Source organism: Podarcis bocagei (assembly GCF_964188305.1).
Source record: "Podarcis bocagei genome assembly, chromosome: 12".
Taxonomy (NCBI): domain Eukaryota; kingdom Metazoa; phylum Chordata; class Lepidosauria; order Squamata; family Lacertidae; genus Podarcis; species Podarcis bocagei.
In genome coordinates this window covers 39,816,698-39,837,949 of record NC_138137.1, presented here as the reverse complement: position 1 = coordinate 39,837,949, position 21,252 = coordinate 39,816,698, and the positions used below count along the sequence as shown (strand labels likewise).

The 21,252-nt window shown below is 40.8% G+C and overlaps 2 protein-coding genes across 7 annotated transcripts in view; one reads left to right on the top strand and one right to left on the bottom strand.

Annotated features, from left to right (window-relative positions):
• The window catches only part of ARHGAP21 (Rho GTPase activating protein 21), a 108,014-nt gene extending 94,076 nt beyond the window's left edge, over positions 1-13,938 (top strand). For all 6 annotated transcript variants that reach the window (XM_081163122.1, XM_081163121.1, XM_081163123.1 and 3 more), the window contains 12 exons: positions 1,573-1,637; positions 1,724-1,872; positions 3,544-3,677; positions 3,815-3,970; positions 4,058-4,136; positions 5,731-5,804; positions 5,894-5,983; positions 7,220-7,345; positions 7,537-7,578; positions 7,961-8,066; positions 9,934-9,965; positions 11,326-13,938. In XM_081163122.1, the coding sequence (XP_081019248.1) occupies positions 1,573-1,637; positions 1,724-1,872; positions 3,544-3,677; positions 3,815-3,970; positions 4,058-4,136; positions 5,731-5,804; positions 5,894-5,983; positions 7,220-7,345; positions 7,537-7,578; positions 7,961-8,066; positions 9,934-9,965; positions 11,326-13,047 (2,775 nt within the window). In that variant the 3' untranslated portion in view covers positions 13,048-13,938. The remainder of the gene's footprint in view (positions 1-1,572; positions 1,638-1,723; positions 1,873-3,543; positions 3,678-3,814; positions 3,971-4,057; positions 4,137-5,730; positions 5,805-5,893; positions 5,984-7,219; positions 7,346-7,536; positions 7,579-7,960; positions 8,067-9,933; positions 9,966-11,325) is intronic.
• Positions 13,939-19,325: 5,387 nt separating this feature from the next.
• Positions 19,326-21,252, bottom strand: part of KIAA1217 — a 375,624-nt gene continuing 373,697 nt past the window's right edge. Inside the window, 5 exon segments of the mRNA XM_081163126.1 lie at positions 19,326-20,612; positions 20,614-20,650; positions 20,652-20,668; positions 20,670-20,831; positions 20,833-20,970. Of these exon segments, the coding sequence (XP_081019252.1) occupies positions 20,445-20,612; positions 20,614-20,650; positions 20,652-20,668; positions 20,670-20,831; positions 20,833-20,970 (522 nt within the window). The 3' untranslated portion in view covers positions 19,326-20,444.

The window sequence follows — 21,252 nt, the reverse complement described above, 5'->3', positions numbered from 1 at the left end:
TAAACTGCTTTTACAGTGCAAGTCTATGAATATCTACTCAGAAGTAAGTCCCACTGAATTCAGTGATACTTACTCCAAGATATGTATGTATAGATTGCAGTTTTTTATGAATTTTTGCTAATTAGTTCTTTTCCTTCCTGTTCTTATTAATTATTTTTGGTGTATGTAACTTCTAATGGTGAATGATTAAATCATAGATGGTCTGAATTTCCATTTAATGATGTAATGTTCCATATGAAGTACCCTGTTGCTATGAAACCCAAATTTAATTGGCTATCACCCACACCTTCTGCACATCTGAAAATCCCATCCAATACTGAGGTTTAAATATTTTAAAATTGTAGCAGAGATCAGGGTGCAGAGTCCTAACATAACTCCTTTCGGACTAGCAATCTTAGTACATTTACCTGGAAGTAATTCCCATTTAACTTAACCAGGCTTTACTTCTGAGTAGACTTGTATAGGATTGCACTGTTGTGCATCCATTACTCATGGACATTGAGGCTACTTCTGACACTATCAGTTGTTAATAGCAGCCAGGAAGAGTGTCTTGTAAAAGTGGACTGCATTGAATGTGAATCTGCAGATAACGTGTTTGATGTGGAATAGATTTATAAGAATAGTGCGCTTAAGATACACACACACACACACACACACGTGGGCAGATGTGAATAGGAATAGTTGGTGATCTTTTACACAGGTATTAGTCATAGTTTCGAGCTACTCTGTTTCTTGGAATACTATGATTGTTCCCGGAGAGGATTTGTCATAAGAACATGACGAGAAGGTGTTGCTGTTTTCCACAGCTGTTGCAATGCCTGTGTAGATTGGTAGGCAGATAAGTGTGCAGTTAGTTGTGATTTTTAAGAACCATTAGTCACATAAAGTTAATTGAAGATAAATGCAATTCAGGATAAGGGTATACTGTTTACTGATTTTTGTCCTCAGTGCTTTGGCTTGTAAAATTGCTTCTACTTTCTTTCAGATGTTTTCAGCTATGTCTGCAATTCAGTGTGTAATAGCAGTCCATGCTCAAGGCAGGGGTAGCCAACCTGGTGCCCTCCATGTTGCGGACTGCAACTCCCATTCGCAACACTAGCTGAGGTGATAGGTGTTATAGTTCACAGCATCTGGTGGGCACCCTGGTTTAAGACGCACAGCATCTTATACACTGAATTCTGCCCTTCCTGTGTCTTCCCTGCCCGCTTTTCTTTTTCCTTTTTTAACGTGTTACATACATCAACTATATATGCATGACCAAATCCTGGCTTAATGAACGAAACAAGCCAGAATTCAGAAGTCAGGTTTAAACCATGGTTATCTATCATAGTTTCTTTGGAAGCCAATAACTGTAGTTTCTGGGTTTGGATGTAGCAATGGTCAGCTAAGGTTCCTGGTGTGCTTCCTTGCTTGCAGGAAGGGGGTGGGGGGGGGTACATGAAGCTTGCACATATCTGAGCTTATAGTTATACTACTTTGTCTTTCTTATGGTTTACTGTCTCCTGAATGTGGCTAGATAATCTCAGTTGTTTAAAGCATGGTCTGAACAATATTTCTCAATTCATTTTACAGAATGCAGGGGTCACAAGCAGGGACCTAATTAGGGGGAGAATTAAAGAATACAACACAATGATGAGGTAAGCAGCCATGTTGCAGTCTAATAGCTCATTTGATCTGAAATATTGGCCCTCTGCTTATGAATAATATAATTTTATTTTTTCAGTGCTTCGAGCGGCAAAACTGAGCCATCTCCCAAAACACCTCGTCAGACCCTGAGTATAAGGCAGACACTTCTTGGTTCTAAAACTGAGCAAAGAACTCAGAGTCCTCATTCTCCCAAGGAAGAATCGGAAAGGAAATGCCTTGCTAAAGGTTTGTTGTTGTTTAGTCGTTTAGTCGTTTCTGACTCTCCGTCACCCCATGGACCAGAGCACGCCAGGCACTCCTGTCTTCCACTGCCTCCCGCCGTTTGGTCAAACTCATGCTGGTAGCTTCGAGAACAGTATCCAACCATCTTGTCCTCTGTCGTCCCCTTGTGCCCTCCATCTTTCCCAACATCAGGGTCTTTTCCAGGGAGTCTTCTCTTCTCATGAGGTGGCCAAAGTACTGGAGCCTCAGCTTCACAATCTGTCCTTCCAGTGAGCAGCAATTCTGAAATTGTGCTAAAGGTTAATGTATATCAATATCATTACTAGTTTCAGCTCTTCCAGATTAACACCAGAAGAAAGAGGATGGTAACACATAGGAAATGACTTTTAGTCATTGGGCGCTTGTAGTAGTTTCATGGACTCTTAAAACACGAGTATCCAAGGCACTCCTTCCATATAGCCAATAATAAGGAAGCCCCTCCTGCGCTGCAAACTTTTCTTGCTCACCAGTAATAGGGAAACTTCAGACCTGAAGTGCTGCATCTTGGTTAGGTGAACACCCTGATGCACTGGATAGCACAGTACAAAAAAAAACAATGCATGTTTAATTTCAGGAATCTTTTAGTTTCACAAACAGTTTAGAATTGTTGGTTTCAGTCTTCTTAAAAATATACTTTATTGTGTATCCCTTCACCCTCAATAGTGTTGATATATTTTATTTTTCTCAGTCACTTTCTTTGTTGGGGGATTTGGGTTTTGCTATAGAATAATGAAGAAGCTTTAGCACTCTTGTTGTTGAAAAAAAAATAGCTTTGTTATTCACTGCAGTCAAGTATTGTTGCAGACCTTGTTAATAGAAGACTTTGCTGCCATTATGATTTTTAAAATTAATCGCTCCTTTTCCTCATTTACATAAAATGTAATATGTCAGTGCTCAAGTGCTGTGTATGTATGTGAGTTCTGGCAGTGAAAGTATTGAATAAATTTTACAATAATAAGATCAATTACCCTTAATTACTATTGAAGGTTTTCTGCATTCCCTCAAATCAGCAGGTAAAGTTTTAAAAATTGATGAGCATATGTAACCAGCATGGATCAAAGCTGTTTTTCTACATGTGCATTCAACTTTAGATAGTTACCATTGAAATATATTCAACAAAACTGGACCATTCCAAAGTGTAGGTGTGCTTTTTACACAAGGACCATGACATCACAGAAGATGGTCAGAAGTATTCATTTGCTTTAGTCCAAGGTCATTTTTCCCCTAATCTTTTTCACAAAGATTTTCTCAAGTAATTGTATTTGGTGGTATAATGTATTTAACTGGTTGGTGAAGTAATGGAAGCTGTTTCTGAATATTTTTTAGGGAGGGCTACTTCCAAATGAATTTATTGATGTGTTGGAAACTTGCTTCTTGTTATTAATTGGGAAGTGTTGGGAGGTGGTTTGGAAGCCAGAAGTGGGTTGTCAATAAGAAAATACAGGTAACACATAACGGTAATGTTTGTGGTGGTTGCTGGATCTGTGTAGGTTTCCTGTGTATATGGTCTTGCTGCTTGTTCTGATAGTTCTACCAAGAAAGAACTTATTTGGAGTCACCTTCAATTAGATCATGGATTGTTTTTTTTTAAAAAAAATCTGTTTTCTGTGTTGCTTTTGTCCCTTTACGAAAAAGGTGAGACGAGCCCACCAAAAGGTACATGGCGAAACATTCCCAGTATCATGAGAAAAACCTTTGAGAAGAAGCCATCTGCTGCTGGGACTTTTGGGGTCAGGCTAGATGACTGCCCCCCTGCTCAGAGCAACAAGGTCTGAGTTAAAAATCACGCATTTACATTTTGCTTTGAAAATGTGTCTTGTGTTCACAAAACATTATGGGGAAGAAGTAGTAAATCTCTCTCTCTCTCTCTCTCTCTCTCTCTCTCTCTCTCTCTCTGATTTTTCAGTATATTCCACTAATAGTTGATATATGCTGCAAACTTGTTGAAGAAAGAGGCCTTGAGTATACCGGTATTTATAGGGTTCCTGGGAATAATGCTGCTATCTCAAGCATGCAAGAGGAGCTCAACAAAGGGATGACTGACATTGACGTTCAAGATGATGTGAGTGATGCCATGTGTATTTCTGCCTCTATAAAGTTTTCACTTAACTATAGGCTAACAAGAATGCTCTTGTTTCTCAATTCTTAGAAATGGAGAGACTTGAATGTCATAAGTAGTTTACTGAAATCCTTCTTCAGAAAGCTTCCAGAACCCCTCTTCACTAATGGTGAGTTTTCTCTTCCAATCAAAATGGCCTTTTAAAAATAAAAGCTGTGTTGTAAATTCCTTATGGTAGATTAAACCAAATAACTGTTGTGATAATTTCTAAAGAGTGTCTAGTTTACTCCCAGTCCTTCTGCCTGTTACACTACTGAATATATAGTCTAGATGCTTGATGAACTATTTTCTTCCTTCCATTTCTGCTTATCCCAAGGCATAAATTCAGTCATTAAACTTTGCTCTCATTCATTTCAGTGTTCCTTAACCCCAACCACCTTCATTTACCAGCTTCTAGAAGGGATTTAAGACAGGGAATGGGATCAATAACTCAGCTTTGGATGCAAAAGGTCCCAGGGTCATTCCTGACACCTGCAGCAAAAAGGAGCAGGTAGAAGGCGATGGAAAAGTCTTTCCTCTGCCTGAGAATCCTGAAGAGCTGCTGCCAGTCAGAGTAGACAGTGCTAAGTTAGATGTAACTGTGGTATAAGGTGGCTGTCTTTGGACCGACCTGCACAAATTGTGGCCCAACTCCACCAGTCATATGTTGTAGGGTGTCAGAGGTTTGGCTTTATAAGCAGGAGCTTTCGTGAGCCCCCGTGAGGTTCCATTCATGGTTATTGAGTTGTATTTGGGTGGGCTGGTCACAAGACATGCAGGCCTACTTGTAGGCAGGTCACAAGTTGTTGCTCACAAATAACGTGCTCAGAACTTGTTGCTGTTTCTGCAGTTGTTGCCTTTTAGAAGCCCTGCTCCTGTGCCTTTTGAGAGCAGCTTGAGATAGAAATTGAGCCAAGGCTTCACCACCTGTAGTTTATGTGTGCCAGATTCCACAAAAAAGGTGGTTAAAGAAGCTGTTAAAGGTGGAGTTATATAGCTCTTGGAGGTTATGGTTTATATTAATATATAGTCTTTTGCAAAAAAAATATGTGCATGTCTGAGAAAAATCTAAATTTGAGTTGCTAGTCACTTGACCCTGGTCAATGAATCTATACTTTGATTTCAGTTTGGGAAACTGTTGTATTTTTTTTCAAAAAGAAAGAGGGGAGATTGAAATCAACAAATGCTGGAATAGGTTTGGACTTGGTTGTTTAAGAACACACCCCCCCCGACAAATCTTTCCTTATTTGAAAGTGAATAGTTACAATACAATTAACCAGTAGTATCTAGATGATCTGAAATTTATCCTAACATTGTCAGATGTAGTTTTATTCAGGCAGACTCTGTACATTCATTATGGTTTTGTCCAAATGGAATAGTTTCAGATAAAGTACAAATGAATGACAGGGTATAATTTTAAGCCTCATTTAATCACTGTTTGATAGAAATGAGGTGTGATTTTTTTACAATTAAACTTCACATCATGTTATTAGAACCTCTTATGGAGTAAATTTATAGCCTATATAATATGTTTTTGTTGAATTTCTAGTAGACAGGATACAGGGACTCAGGCAGGCTGAATCATCTGCTTGCTTTATGATGAATTTATAATGTGTATTCCACTCCTTTGCTCAAGTCATATTGCATTCCTTTTCTTTTCCTAATAAAAAATCTGTTAGATTGTATATGATGTCCTGCAATAAAATATTTTTTTTTCTCTTCAGACAAATATGCAGATTTCATAGATGCCAATAGAAAAGTAGATCCTGTGGAACGACTAAAAACACTAAAAAGGCTGGTATGCTGATTTTATATACCCACTTAGGCAAATTATTTGTGGTTATGTATGATTCTTTTAAAGCTGTGTGATATAATCATGTGTTTCAGATCCGTGATTTACCTGAACACCATTATGAAACACTCAAATTTCTCTCTGCACATTTGAAAACGGTGGCAGAAAACTCTGAGAAGAACAAGGTAGCTGGATTATGTGTTCAGAGGGTTTATATTCAGGATTATTGTGTTTCAGGGGTTTTGTTTTGTTTATCAAGTCATAATGACAGCACTCTGGTTTTCATGATATTCAACATAGTCCAGACCATTTGGGCCCTCACTATATTTGAATCTGTGTTCACGTTTTCCACTTGGCAAGTTTTCAGCCATGGTGTGAGCGTGGGGAAAACCTGTGAAAAGCAGGTGAAGAAGCATAAAGGGACTTTGAAAAACTCATGAGCTGCTGTAAAATAGTGGCCACCCCAACTCTTAGTGAGCTGCTTTCCAGTTGACGTTTGGGGGAGAAGAAGGAAATTCCAAGCCTGAGATGAGGGGGATGGGGATGGGGAAGTGTTGTGTTGAACCAGAGATGTTTTGCTTTATTTCTTCAAAGATTTAGACCTTTTCCAGGAGAAATGTACCTTTTAGATTCAGTCGGGAGCAGCTGCAACTCACTGGTTAGCTTGCAGAACTGCAGCTGCCTAGGAATGTTGTGTGTGCAGCATTGGCTTAGAGCCTCAGAACTTCTTAGGGGAGCAACGCTGAGCTCTGCATCTTTTGCTTGGGAGGCCGCTGAGAAGGGTAGGATTCATTTGCTAACATTTGCGGCTCTTTACGTCCTGAAGAATCATAGAATTGTGGAGTTTCAAGAGACCCTGAGGGTCATCTAGCTCAACCCCCTGCACTACAGGAATCTCAACTCAAGGTGGCCACCCAACCTCTGCTTACTCCCAGTACGATTAGAAAATGGTGTGCTAAAGGGAGCCATGTTTTGGACACTTGTCAACATTGGGGTTGGAGGGCAGGAGGTTGCCAAGGGTTGCTATGCTGTTCTTTAATCTGCAGAGTGAACAGTTAGAAATCACTAGTAAAATTTGCCCTTTTGTCAGAAAGAAACATAAACTGGGCCCTGCTGGATTAAACAAACTTTTTGCCTTTCCCAGCATCCTTTTCCCACAGTGACTCACCAGACCAGATGCCTTTGGGAAGCCGACAGCACATGCATGCAGCAGCGCTCTCCTGCTCAGGTTTCCCAGGAACTGTTATATAGAGGCACATTGCTTCTTATACTGGAGATAATACCATGCCTAGTAGCCATCAATAGCCCTATCCTCTATAAATTCATCTAAAGTCAGTCTTTGCTTTTATAGATGATGTGAAAGTATGGAACTGCATTCCCTTCTGCAAACGAGTAAATCACATTTGTTTTCTTATTGTCAGATGGAACCAAGAAACCTGGCGATAGTATTTGGTCCAACTCTTGTGAGATCATCTGAAGACAACATGACACACATGGTTACCCATATGCCAGATCAATACAAAATTGTAGAAACACTTATCCAAAAAGTAAGTGAGTTTATTTCGCTGTCCCAGGAAAAATTATGCAGGCAGAGCTGCTCGCTTTAGCTAGACTGGGTTTGATTCTGATTCTTGTTTTTTGATCTGCTCAATCCTCCTTTCCTTATATTTCGGCGTCGTCCACATTTTCATGATTTCACTTTTGTGGGATTTTTCACTTCTTTTATTTTAAATTGTAGCATGACTGGTTTTTCGCAGAAGATGATGCTGAAGAGCCCCTTGTAAGTACTGACCCTTAACTATTTGGATTCTTCCTCTCTTAATTTAGGCCCAACAGTAAAGTATCTCTACAACGAGCACATATTCTCCATATGTGTGAAACTTGCTCATCACAAGCAACTTTCTACCCCTCTACTACCGTGCAGTAATGAAAATAGCAGATAATGTGCCACTCACTGTGAAGTTGTCTCAAATAGAATAGTTCCCCCTCTCCATTTCCCTCTGTTTTGGGGGCGTGCCCCCCCTAAAGTTTTACGGAAATGTTCGATTTATTGAGAAATTGGTTCTTAGGTGAATAATTGCAGTTTACTAAATACTGTTGAATCGTGATGAAGCCTCTGACTTTGACACAATGATGAAGAGATCTTTGTTTATTAACTGCAGACAGCAGTTCAGGAGGAAAACACAGTAGAATCTCAGCCAGTGCCAAACATAGATCATTTACTTACCAACATTGGAAGGACGGGAGTATCTCCTGGAGACGTATCAGGTAACTCTTGCCTGGACAGTGTTAGTCTGTAGGCTAGAAAACTCTCTTCTAATGATTTGTTATAATCTTCTATTTCCTTTTATTTGCTAATAACTTGATTTCCCCCCAATCTAAATGATTGAAAGTGTTTTGTTTAAAGGAGAACAATGGTTAGGCATGTTGCATGCATGTTCTATGTTCGGGATGCATTCTTGGACAACCGAATTGTAATTCTTAGACCATGAGAACTATGCATGCTCACGATTGTGTCATTAACCATGGTTTTTCGTGTAATTCTTACCACGAGGTGAACAGGATTCCTGCTAGTGTGTAAGTGGTCGATGGGATGGCAGAAAGCTTTAGCATCCACGTTCTGTTCAAATTGCACTGATTTGCAAAGTCAGGAAGGCTTAAAGTTCACTTTGTTTGAAAACTAACCACAATTTTTCCCTAAGTATTTTGTAATAGGGTATGTTTTATATTTTGCTAAATAAGTTGCTTCTATTTAATGACTGCCACCTTATTATTCTGCTAAGTACTACTACTGTTGCAAAGCTCTTACTCTCTTGGTGACGTTTTCCCACACTGCCACCATAACTGTTTCACTAACCAAGCATGTTGTTGATCACAAATGTTATCCCTTTGTTTCTAGTTTGTGTTTTAGTCCGTAGAAGACTTTTTTCAGCATTTTATTGAAACAGTCCCTCTATCCTGATGTTGAAACAGGAGAAGTGGGAGGAGTCTATCACACGGTGATGTCACTAGTGGACTCTGTGATGTCACTTATGGACAGCTGGAACTGTAGGAAGAAGGAGGACTGTTGCCCACATTGTAGCTGCCTTGTCTGCAGAAACCCCCGTTTCTTGTAAATGCACAAAGAATTAGTTGATCTGTACTGTAAATTTTTTTCTTTTAAAGAGTATTTGAACAGATCAGTGCTACTTTTTAAAAGTGTTTCTGCTGTTTCTTGTTATTTCTGAAGCAGACCCTGAGGAGAAATAGCATGGTATGGTCCACCAGTCTTTCTAGTCATTAGCCATGTGTCAGAAGGGGCATGGCATGGGGCTCAGCTCATGAATTCTGAGGTTGGGATGGGGACCCCCTGAGAGTTTGGAGAATGGCAAAGTCAAACATCGTTTGGTCACTGTGCCAGCCCCTCCTTATCCCCTTTATAGCTGTTTAACCTCTGTCCTCGTTTTCTGCCAGACAGTAAAATTATGGTGTCCATTTTTCCATTTCATAATAGCGCTTCTTTTTTGAGACGAGTACAAAACTGATAGCTGTGGAAATCTAGCGATCGACAATTTGAAATTTCCTTAATGTGTAGCTCAGAGGAGCACCTGAAAATGAAACTGGGGCGCCTTCACATGTAAACCCCAGTGCAAACAGTTTGGCAGCATACAAACCTGACTTGCCAAAAAGAACCTTTGAGAATTGTTTCAGAAGGTAGCCAAAGGCTCTTAAAAAAAAAAAAGAAAATAAAATTGTGCATGTCATTTACAGGAGCGTACAGAGTACAATCCTGAAAAGGTCTCTCAGCTGCGGTTTTGCAGGGCTGTGTATTAGGACATTGAATAAATATTAGTATTTCTGTTCTGCTTTATTTAGAAGAACTTGGCTCCTTTGCCATTTCTGTCATTTGAGCTGATTCTGCCTACAACTCACGGCATCCTTTCATGGCGGTGGCTTTCTGTGGTGCAGCTTGCATCTTTGTGAGCTCTTCTTATCCACTTTGTTCTGATTATTTATTTATTTTGTTACTTGTTTGCTCTCACATTTTGTTCTGTGCTTGTCTTCTTTCATACGTCCGGCATTGTCTATAGAGTGAGATCAAGCTCTGTGCAGTGATGACTAAAGTGCTCTATTTTGACTTTCTCTCTCTCAACAGATTCAGCTACTAGTGACTCTGCAAAATCTAAGGTAAATCATTGCACTTTTAAATTTCCTTCTAGCTAAATATGTGTTACTTGCATACAGATGTGGGGAAGTAGACAAATGCCACACTCCTGGTATTTTACTGCATTTCAGTGCAATCTTAACAATGTCTATTCAGACGTAAGTCTGATTAAATTCAGTGGGTCTTTCTCCCAGGTGAGTAGGGTGAAGATTTGCAGTTATAATCTTCTAAAGGTCAAATCCACAAAAGGATTGAAAGTCTTTTATTGTAAATATAGATTATATTGCAAAAGGCACCGGCAGCACCACTGGTGCAAGAAGAATAGTATAATAAACGGAGCACTATACTGTACTGTAATTAAAGGGTGTTGAGTACATGCAGGAAAATATATGTAATATAGTTAATGATAAGGTCTCTGCCATGGGTGTCCATTTTCTGTTTTTTAAATTACAGTGGTACCTCGCAAGACGAAAAACGCGCAAGACGAAAGAGTTTTCCGTTTTCTGAGTCGTTCCGCAAGACGAATTTCCCTATGGGCTTGCTTCGGAAGACGAAACGTCTTGCGAGTTCTTGCGAGTTTGTTTCCTTTTTCTTAAAGCCGCTAAGCCGTTAATAGCCGCTAAGCCGTTAATAGCCGCTAAGCCGCTAATAGCCGTGCTTTGCAAGACGAAAAAACCACAAGACGAAGAGACTCGCGGAACGGATTAATTTCGTCTTGCGAGGCACCACTGTAGTATTATTATTATTATTATTATTATTATTATTATTATTATTATTATATTGTTTTTCATGTGTTTTTAGCATATTTTGTACATCACCCTGAACTATATATGAAAGGATAATAATAAATAACAGTAATAATAAAATATTTGGAAATTGCAGTCATGAATTAGCATTAGAAGATAGTGTTACTGTTTGGATATTGCATACATAATATCCTGACTTTCAAAATACATTTTAATGATCATCTTTATCTATTCTGACAACTTTTGGGGAGGGAAATATCTTCAACTGAGCAGATCCTAGTAGAACTCAGTAGGAAAAGGCTCTTCAGCCCACACTACCTTCCTTCTGATATTCTTCCTTATGTTTGCTCTGGGTAGTTTATTCCTAAGACAAAGGGAGCCATTTCAGACCAGATGACTGTAGATCTGTGCTTATTAAGTAATTGGTGAATTTATTAAAGACGTCATCTGGCCCATTCCCGTTCAGTGACCATGGTAGAGCTTTCTCACCTTGCCCATTTAAAGTAAGAGTCCAAAAATGCTTCTTTAGGTGACACACATTTTAAATGTAAGCTTTTATTGTGTCAAACAAAACATGGGTTTTTGTTTCCTAACCTCTGACGGTATTTCGTTTTGTTTACTTGTCTGTCCCATACAGGGTTCTTGGGGATCTGGAAAGGATCAGTATAGCAGAGAACTGCTTAAGTCCTCCATCTTTGCAGCAGCCAGTCGCAAGCGGAAAAAAACAAAAGAGAAACCGCAACCCAGCAGCTCCGAAGATGAGTTAGATAATGTGTTTTTCAAGAGGGAGCAAGGGGAGCACTTTTGCGGCAGCTCGGCAAAAGATAACCCACCTAAAGAGGAACCGGAGAAGGAAATGGCAGGGAGAAATGTGAGAACGGTAGATCCAAAGGAAAAAGAGAGCAGTCTTAAGAAGCCTTCTGTGGCAGCCAAGGGGGAGGCTGCGTTGCCAAGGAAAGAGTGTGAGCCCCCGGAAGACCCTACAACACCTTACCACCAAAAATACATGAGATCGCCAAATCTCAGCTTCCGGCTAAGTACCCAGAGAGATTGTGTGAAACCACCTGTTTGTCAAGCCTCTTCTCAACTGGAAGAAACCGTCTCTGATTCAGGCACGATGCTTAGCACTTCTTCACAGGCTTCTCTGCACAGATTCTCCTGCAAAAAGTTGGCCAACCCTGGTGAGTTTTTAGCAGCTGATGTCAGCTCCATCACTTCTGATTACTCCACAACTTCATCCACCACGTACCTAGCTGGTTTGGATTCCACCATGCTAAGCCCTGAGGTGCAGTCTGTTGCGGAGAGTAAAGGAGAGGAGGCTGACGATGAGAGAAGTGAGCTGATCAGCGAAGGTCGCCCTGTGGAATCGGACAGCGAGAGCGACTTCCCCGTTTTTGCCACGAGCTCTGCAGTGGAAAGGCTGTTCAGGGGGAAGGCGCAAGACGTGGCAAAGGGAAGCCGGAGGAACTCTGAAGAAAGCGAAGTCAGTTGCACAGAGGGAAGTTCAACGCCCAAGCTGGACAACCGCAGACTGTTTAGCTCACACAAACTTATTGAATGTGATACGCTATCCCGGAAGAAATCAGCCCGGCACAAGACGGACAGTGAAGGCTCCGGAGATGCCAAGTGTGAGAAGGAGTCTCCAGCGGTGACCAAAATGTTTGACATCATGAAGAAAGGAAAGTCAACCAGCAGCTTAGCTGCGTCGGCTAGAAGTGAGCCTGAAAAGCAGGAGCCCACATGGAGACTCAAGATTACAGACAGGTTAAAACTGCGGCTCAAGTCGTCCGCAGATGATATGTTTGGAGTAGGCAGTCAGAAATCGAACTCTGCAGAGACCGCCAAGAGAAAGAACATCAGGCGAAGGCACACTTTGGGAGGCCAGAGAGATTTTGCTGAAATAAGTGTTCTGAATTCTTGGAAAGTCCAAGAGAAAAATCCCAGTCGGGAGAAAGACGCTTCAGCCGTGAACCGGCTGAAGCCCAAATGCCCAGCACAGGACCTCTCCATTTCAGACTGGCTTGCACGAGAGCGTCTACGCACTAGCACAACCGACCTTAGCGTGGGGGAAAGCGGAGAGCCCAAGCGGGAGAACACTAGCAGAGTAGCAGATTCGTCAAAGACAGACCTCTCTTCGTCTGCAGAGATGTGGGCAGAGGAAGGTGGCTTTTCTTCTAGTAGTAGTTTGACTCTGGTTCCTCGAACACCAGTGTCAGGATCGCTGCAGCCACTAGACCATGTTAATGGAGAAACCTACCAGAATATGAACAAAAGCAACTTCAGCCCAGCAGTTGATGCCCATCCTCATAAATTATCTGGGACCCAGGTGGTTAGATCTCGATTCTACCAGTATCTTTGAAATGGAGAGAGAAATTCAGATGTCCACTACAGCAATTCAATTAGCAGCTTCTTTTTTAACACTTTCCCAGTTTTTCTGTATGTGTTTATTTCCCCCTGTATGATGTTACTTTTGCAGCTCTCAAAGGAGGTTTGTTTCATCTATATGCGCTGTGGAAAAGGTCTTTATGGTGCATTAATACAGCCACAATATTGGGTGGGAGGGTAGAGTCTAAAATATATATATATATAAATAAATATATATAAATATATAAAAATAAATTTATTTTAAATAAAAGTATATTTGATTGCTGCATACACATGTGGAACAAAGCATCTAATGCAACATGTTATGTAATGTGTACATGTTTTTTATGACTGACAACTGGCATTAGTATGCAGGGAAAAAATGTTCTTTTGGCTTTAGTCACTAACAAGTGCCTCATCAAAAAAAAAAGTTCATTTGGTTTGTTAGGGTGCCATAATAATTGTTAAATTAGAGGATGTTAATATAAACAACAAATGAATACATTTTACTGGTAAGACGTTTCATGACATTTTACAAATTTTAACACAGGTGGGTACAGAGCTTCCATTCCTTAGGCATTCCAGTTGGATTTCTGAGTTTTATATTCCAGTTTTAATACAGTTTTTGAGTTTTATGTGACTTGAATTTTTAATCTTTCTGTAAAATAAGTAACTTAAATGTATATACTCCATGTGTATCTTTTCCTCAGATACCAGATTTGATATAAATGTTGTAACATAGGCGTGTAGATAGTGGATCCTGGATGGAACTGGTTTCTTTTATTGAGAATATAATTCTGCATGAAGACTTTAATGAATCCAAATCTGTATCATGCCTGTGTGCATACCCGCTTAAAACACTGGAAATAAAATTGTTTTGATGGTTCTTTGCATGGACTGACTTTCCTTAAAGGGGGAAGAATGAAAAATGTCAAGTTCATATAATCTAAGTTCACTGACTATACCCACCCAGTAATGAGAAAATGAAAAGTGGTTGCCAAAAAGGTCCATGATGTAGGAAATGGTTATTAAAATGACAAGTGAAGGCTTGATCAGGGCTTGTTTGTGAATTTTATTTAGGGATGGGGCTGATGGTTTATCGTGGATTAATTCTTTTGCAGCCCACTCTTATTGTCATATTGTTCTTGCAAACAGAAGCCTCGGTACTGAGAATCACTTTGGATATATCAAAGGCCTTGTGCAGGTTTTATGGGTGTCTGTTTTGTTTGGATTGTATGGACTTCCAAGCTCTGCCACAAGTTACTTTGGGGATTTTGGGTGAGGTATGCCCTACTGTGAGGGTGGATGGTGTTTGGAGGAGATAATTTGACATTATCTCCTCCAAACACCACCCAAGTACCATTGGGCAGGTGAATCAGGGCAGATTCCCATGTTGAAATGATAAACATGTTTGCAAGATAGAGGACGGTGTTTCTTGCAGTATTAAGTCTGGAGTCTCGAGTCTTAAAGGCCTTACAGTAGATTCTCTTTTGTAGCTCTGAGCTGAGGTATTATTCTCAAACTGAGGCATCTCAGACCCCACTTCCCAAGTCTCAAATCAGGTAACAGGAGTATGGCATGACGGACATTTATTCTGGATTAACACAGCACAAAGTCTATTAAGACGTGAAAGCAAACTCCTTGGTCACCTCACTGTTCAAACCTCCATGGAAATTCCAGTTCCATTCGTAGGAAGCCATTGCAAGGACATTTTTTTCCCCTCCACCCCACCTCCTCTTCCCAGTTACTAGGGGTAGGAGGATTTACAGTACTGCAAGAAAATAAGGACTGGTTCACGTATGCATTCAGTTTTCACCGTGAGGTTGCTGTGGTGTAAAAAATCCCAACTTGCATGAGCAGCAACTTGACATAAATCCGTTGCTACATGCTATAAGGCTGTATTTTCAAGCATCCATCATAAACGCTGTGCTATTAGTTTTCAGGGACAGGATCCCGATTCATTCAAGAGCTGTGGAGTGGATGAGGTGGTTATTTATGTATGTGAGTGTAGAAATTTATACCTTCAGAGCAGCTAGTTTACCGAAGATGGAGACACACACGGACAAGTGTCTCAAGTGTTTTTGGTAGCTGCAGACCAACACCATTGTGTTGCATATTGGGGCCAATTCACACAATGGTAGCAGGGTGCTTCGTTTCTATGTAAGCTGATGGAACTTGTGGGAAAGAGCGATAGAAGTAGTTTCAGTAGCCTGCAGTTCAATACATTTAGAGCTGTTTGCAATGAGTCATAATGTGCGCCCATACAGCTTTGATCTACGGGCTGTGCTCTCCTGACTGTACCATGACCTATTGAAATGTGCTAGGCCAGGGTTTAAAAGAGAGTTTGTTCCCATTTTGTGGATTGAGTTCCCTATGGAGATAAGTCAGGTACTGATGATGAGGTGCTTTCATAGACAGTTAAAAGACCTTTCTGCTTACCTTGGTGTTTCCTGACTGTATGCAGTTCTCTTTTGGTTCTTGAAGCTGTAGTTGTTGAAATTATGACTCTCTTGATATTTGGAATGCTGGTTTTAATGATTTTATGTATATTGTGAATTGCATTGCGATTCATAAATGTATAAGTGAAAAGCAGTATATAAATAAGCTTCTTTGCACAAACTTGCTTGTATTCAGTCCAGATTGGAGTGAGGGTGGGATGTGGAGAGAAACAGTCCACTGTACCCCTAAGAGTTATGTTAATGAACCCTCATTTTAATTTAGTTATGAAGTGATACAGCTTCAGACTTTTATCTCTGATGCTTTATGCACCGTGTATGTTTGTAATTATGATTCTATATGTGCACACCCTCGTTAGACTTTCTCTTTGGTGTTTTATAATCAGATGCCTTTCACTGTCACATCTGGGGCCAGCCCTAACTTTAGGCAGAAGATTTTGAGTGTCACGAGATGTCCAGTGTCATCTCATACTCAATATATCCCAGTCCCACTTTATCATACAGTTGAGCAGATAGAAAGGCTTCTTTTTGTCTTTGATTCTTCTGTCCCTTTGTTACCTGTGTGCCATCCTTTGTCAAGTTCTCTTGCTTCCACCATTTCAACGTTGCAAAAATACGGCCTTTAGTCTCTGCCCCTTTGGTGAAAACCCTGGTTTGAGTCTGTTGCCTCTTGCAGCCTTTTCCACTTGGAACGGCCCATGTCTCTCTTATCCAACCCACTGCTTCCAAAATGAATTGCCCCCCATTTCCTTTGATCACAAGACTGGCTTCCTGTCTGCTCCTAGAGCCAATTCAAGCACCTAGTTCTTCCATTTGATGTCTTCCATGGTAGCTTCCCTGCCCCTGCCCTCTTCTCCATTTGCCATAGAGGACTATGGTCCACTACAGGCACAAGCATCCCTGCCTGTAAAGCCTTCCCTCTTACCACTCAGTCACCTTCCTCCACTATCTGAAACTATATTGCTTCCTCTACCCTTTTGGTCTTTACTGCATGATGCTAGTTGTCTCCCGTGTTAGAGGCCTCACTGGCTTCTGATAGATGTCAGTCATTTTGTGTCGCTGGTCTCATGCTGTAGAAGACACTCTTGAGGATTCAGCAGGCAGCATTACCTTCAGGCTTCTCTTGAAGAGCATTTTATGCCAATAGGCCTATGCAGTTGTCTAAGGTGTTCTTGATTGCTGAGCCATTTCAATGATTATTTTGTGGTGTTTTAAATCATGTCATGTTTTGCTGTTTACATGTTGTTTTGTGCCACCCTGATACTTTATGATATGGCAGCATATACATTTTATTTCAAACCACTCGACATCTGTCTCCATGTAAGCCTTTGGAACACCCCCTGCCCCAGATCTCATGCCTTACTGTAACTGAGTATATGCGACGGAAACACACTGTTTGCCTCTTCGTGCCTCTCATGTGCCAAATTTCAGATTGTCAGGTCCTTAAGTGATGAGCCCTCTTAGATTGTAAAGTGCCACACATGCTGATGGCAATTGTGTTATTAATAATATACCCCGAAGTCTGAAAATTCAGGTGCTTATCAGAAGTTTGTCTTGGTATTTGCCGTGGCGTTTGGATTTATGTCTACTTTACCCAGACCGCAGCATTTCCAGGTTCACCAAGATTGGTCAAAAGATGACAGGCAGAATCCGTGATCAACGAAAAGAGACGGTGGAAGAAGAATGGAGAAAATTTAAAAGTTATCTTAAGGACTACTATAAACTTAATGAATGCTAAAATGTTGTGGTTTCCAGAAGCAAAAGGGTACAGGGATACAAGGTTAGACTATAAAAGAGACTAAGATGACAGAGATTAGAAAGTAACAACTGGGAGTTGCTTGTTGAATTATGGACATTGGGATGCAGAGAGGGGGGGTATGGGGAAGTTCAAGAAAAGAGGTTTATGAAAATATGTTTGAAACTATTCATGTATGTTTGTCACTTTTTGTGTTTGTTTGTTTTTCCTAAAAATGTTGCAAAACCAATAAAAATTTTATAAAAAAAAAAAAAAAAGGTGGATACCAGCAGTCAGTGCTTTTTTAAAAAAGAGGCACTGGCATTCTTAAAAAACAAGAGTTAGCCAGAATGTCACCACCATTGCTTTTGGGGGAAAAGCTCTGCCCCTCTCTTAAATCAGAGTTCTCCGAGTTATCCCTGCTCTAGGCCTTCAGCAAATGCGTAAAATGTACATGTTCAAGGGAGAATTTTGCCCAAGGGCTGCTTGATTTGTGGGTTGATTGTGCTGGCTCTGCTGGCAGAAACATAATTTTGTTTTGTAGCTTTGTGTGTGGACTTTGAAGAGGGTGGATATAAATAAAGTTAGTAACACTCTGGAGCAATGAGTGGTTGTAATGCTGAACAACTGGTAATGGTGGAAGTTTCCTAAACCTCATCCCCCAAATGGTAAAGGTGAGCCTACCACTCACCTTTCCACTTTTCTGGTAGCCTTTGTCTACAAGGAGTAATATCAGCTAGCTGGAGATGGGGCTCTCAGAACCTTAAAAAAATTAAGGAACTTTCACATGCTGCATCAGCACCTAAGAATTCATCTTCCAAGTGAGCAGAAACCTTTTCCTGTAAACTGAAATTGTTTTTCAATCTTACTTTATTCCTATATAGATAATAGATATGGTTATTTATTTATTTATTTATTTATGCAGGGGCAAATGTAGCCCATCCACTGGGTGGACTGATATGCAAGAACTTTATGTTTGTGACTTGCTCTTAACAGAGTGTTGTTTTACTTGCTTCCAAAGGTATGCAGTTGCTAGATGTGTGTGATGGAAGTATCAACTATATAATTTGGAAAATTGTTTTTCCCCTATATATTTGGACACTTCTTAAGATATTGTAACCAGATTTTGTGTGATGGTTCCTGAGTTCAAGGAGCATGTTTTCTATTATGTCTTGAAGTCAGGTGGCTGCCATTTTGGATTCAGATGGGAGACCGTTCCTTTGAAAACTGCACTAATTTAAAAACTACTGGCTCCTTAAAATTCCTGAACAAGGTCACGCAAGAGGCTTCTGTTCACTTACATTTTTGCAGATTGCAGTATTGGGCCAGCATGATAATCTGCTGCACGTTATTATAAAACAAGCAAGACAAGCAGGGTGTTGTCCCTATGTTAGTGGCAGCCACCACTGTGGTAGCTGCCACTAACTGTGGTGCTTGCATAACACAAAAAAATTGAGACAGGAAGCTGCATTGGTCCTCAGCTTCCCATCATGATTTCCTGCAGCAAAATGGCCACTTGTAGACAAGCTGCCCTGCTGGATCAAGCCATTGGCCCATCTAGTCCAGCATCCTATTCCACCCTCCAACCAGAGGCCTATGGGAAACCCACAGGTAAGACCTGAGTGCAACAACACTCCACACATGTGATTCCCAGCAGCAGGCATTCAAGGGCCTCCTGCCACAGGCAGTGTATAGCCTAGTAGCCATTTACGCACTGTCCTCTGTGTATGGCTGGTGCTCGCCCTACCATTAGGCGGGTTGAGACAGCTGCCACTGACAAAATGTAACCTGCACATGTAAAACTAGTGCATTTTGGTCAATGCATGAAGTTGCTCACCTTTGTATGTATTTATAGCAAACAGCAGACACAACCCACCATGACTTTGAAGTGCTTATGCCCTTTTCTTTCAGTGGGACAGACTGAAGAATATGCATACTTCTCCCACTGATATCAATGGGACTAAAATGTGCAATGGCTCCACCCAAGTGCATTGGGGGGCTAGTATGAAAACTATGAAATAATTGATTAGTGACAAAATCATACCACAACATAAGCATGCAGCCCTTTATTTTTGCAAAGGTTTTTTCCCCCGCTTCTGTATTATAGAGTTGTACAAATAAGATATTTACAATAAGAACCACTCGCCTTGCCACACAGGTTGCTTTTTGAAACCCATCCCTGCCCACCCCACCCCCCCTTGGCAACTCCCAGTTGTCCCTCACTGACCTTTTCCCAAAGTGTACTTGAGAACCATGCATAAAATGGACCTTTGGTGTCGAAAACTACTCTTGTCTGTGCCCAGCCGCATACTGTACTTATATTTTATATTTATATATTTATATTTATATATTTATAATATGTACAGAGGTTTTTCCATTATACAGAACAGTACAGAAGTATACACTTTTAAAAAATAATCCACATGGTAGTACTACATGATTTTTACCCAGGTCTCAGTAAAAAATGGAAAAATGAAGGAAGCAAAAGGGAATCAGCAAATGCCTAAATGTAAAAACAATTTTTTTCCTTGGCATCGCAAATTATTATTAAATATAATCTGAATGGCAGTGCAATAGGTAAAGTTGCCTCCTACCACGTCAGTCTCAGTCTTAACTCTTGTCGCTTGTGCAGAGGAAGGTGTTCAGCATAACTATCAAAATGTACGTTATAATAGTATCAAATGTTTTGGCAAAAAAGATTTCTGAAAGTAACCATGAAGGGTTTTTTGTTTTGTTTTTTGACAAAAATAGAAATCTGTAACAAATTTGGATAACACTAAAATAAAAGAAAATATCTTAGTTTCAGTTTTATAATTTTGCATTATCACACGATGTTTAGTTCTCATACTTAAAAATAGCTTTATACAAAAGAACTCGCTTTAATACACTTTATTTTCATGCTCGATCCATTTCTGTGCACTCATACTTCTAGTTTCATTCATACTCCCATTGTACTTTTTGTAACAGTTTCTGGCTGAAGGGAACCCAACCACCCCCCACCCTCGCCCTCCCCCCTCTGGCATTTTGACAGCAGCGAATGCCTACAAAACTACTTTTTGTCTCTCACTTGTAATAACGCAGTATTTAGCACAAGTTTCGCATTTCCGCCTGAAACTCTACAGTACGCGCTCCTCAGCTGCATGTCGACATCAGCAACTGAGAAGATTTTGTCTGCAACTTGCACTAGCCGGTATAGAGCTTTTAAGTTGATTCCTTGGTGACGGAGGAAGATTGGGCGGGTTTGCTGACACTTCCGTTCTGGGACTTGTAGCTGGTGAAGCTGGGTGTGTGGATCGAGCGGATGCTCTTCAAACCTTGACTCAGTGATGGGGGAGAGGAGGAGGAGGAGGAGGGGGAGAGGAGAAGGAGGAGAGGAGGAGGAAAAGGGAGCTGGAGGAGGGGGTGGCCCCATTTTGAGTCTGTATTTGAGAATGAAAGAGGATGGTGACCTTTACCTGTGTGAGCGGGACTCTGGAACTTCAAGGAGCCATTCGAGACAGAGGGGATTAGGGAAGCGGAATGAGGAGGGCGACCTGTTGGAGGACTGAGAGGGTTAGAAGAAGGGGCAGAGGCTTTAGTAGGGGGGTCTCAGAAGGTTAGTGCTATTACCACTAGAAACAGAGCTACTTTTCCCAGAGGTGGAAGGAAAGGCTGGAATTTTTGAAGCAGACAGGTTAGGGGAAGTGGCCTTACAGTCCCCACCAGCTCTCTTAGCACTTCCATTAGCCTGTAAATAAATAAAGATGGTGGGAGACAATTTAAGTCAACATACACAATAACATTAAAAAAAAGAGGGAGCTGTATGGGAAAATAGGCTTGCAGAAAGGAAGAATGGATATAGTCTTTCGGAAGCTGGCACTAAATCTTGCACCTATGGGCTGGACCCTGGGAGGCCTCCCTCCCTCCCTTCCTTCCTTCCTCCTTCCTTCCTTCCTTCCTTCCTTCCCCCACCCCTCCCTCAGCTATGGGACAGAAGATGGACAGAGTGTGTTGAGAAGTTGACAGGAGA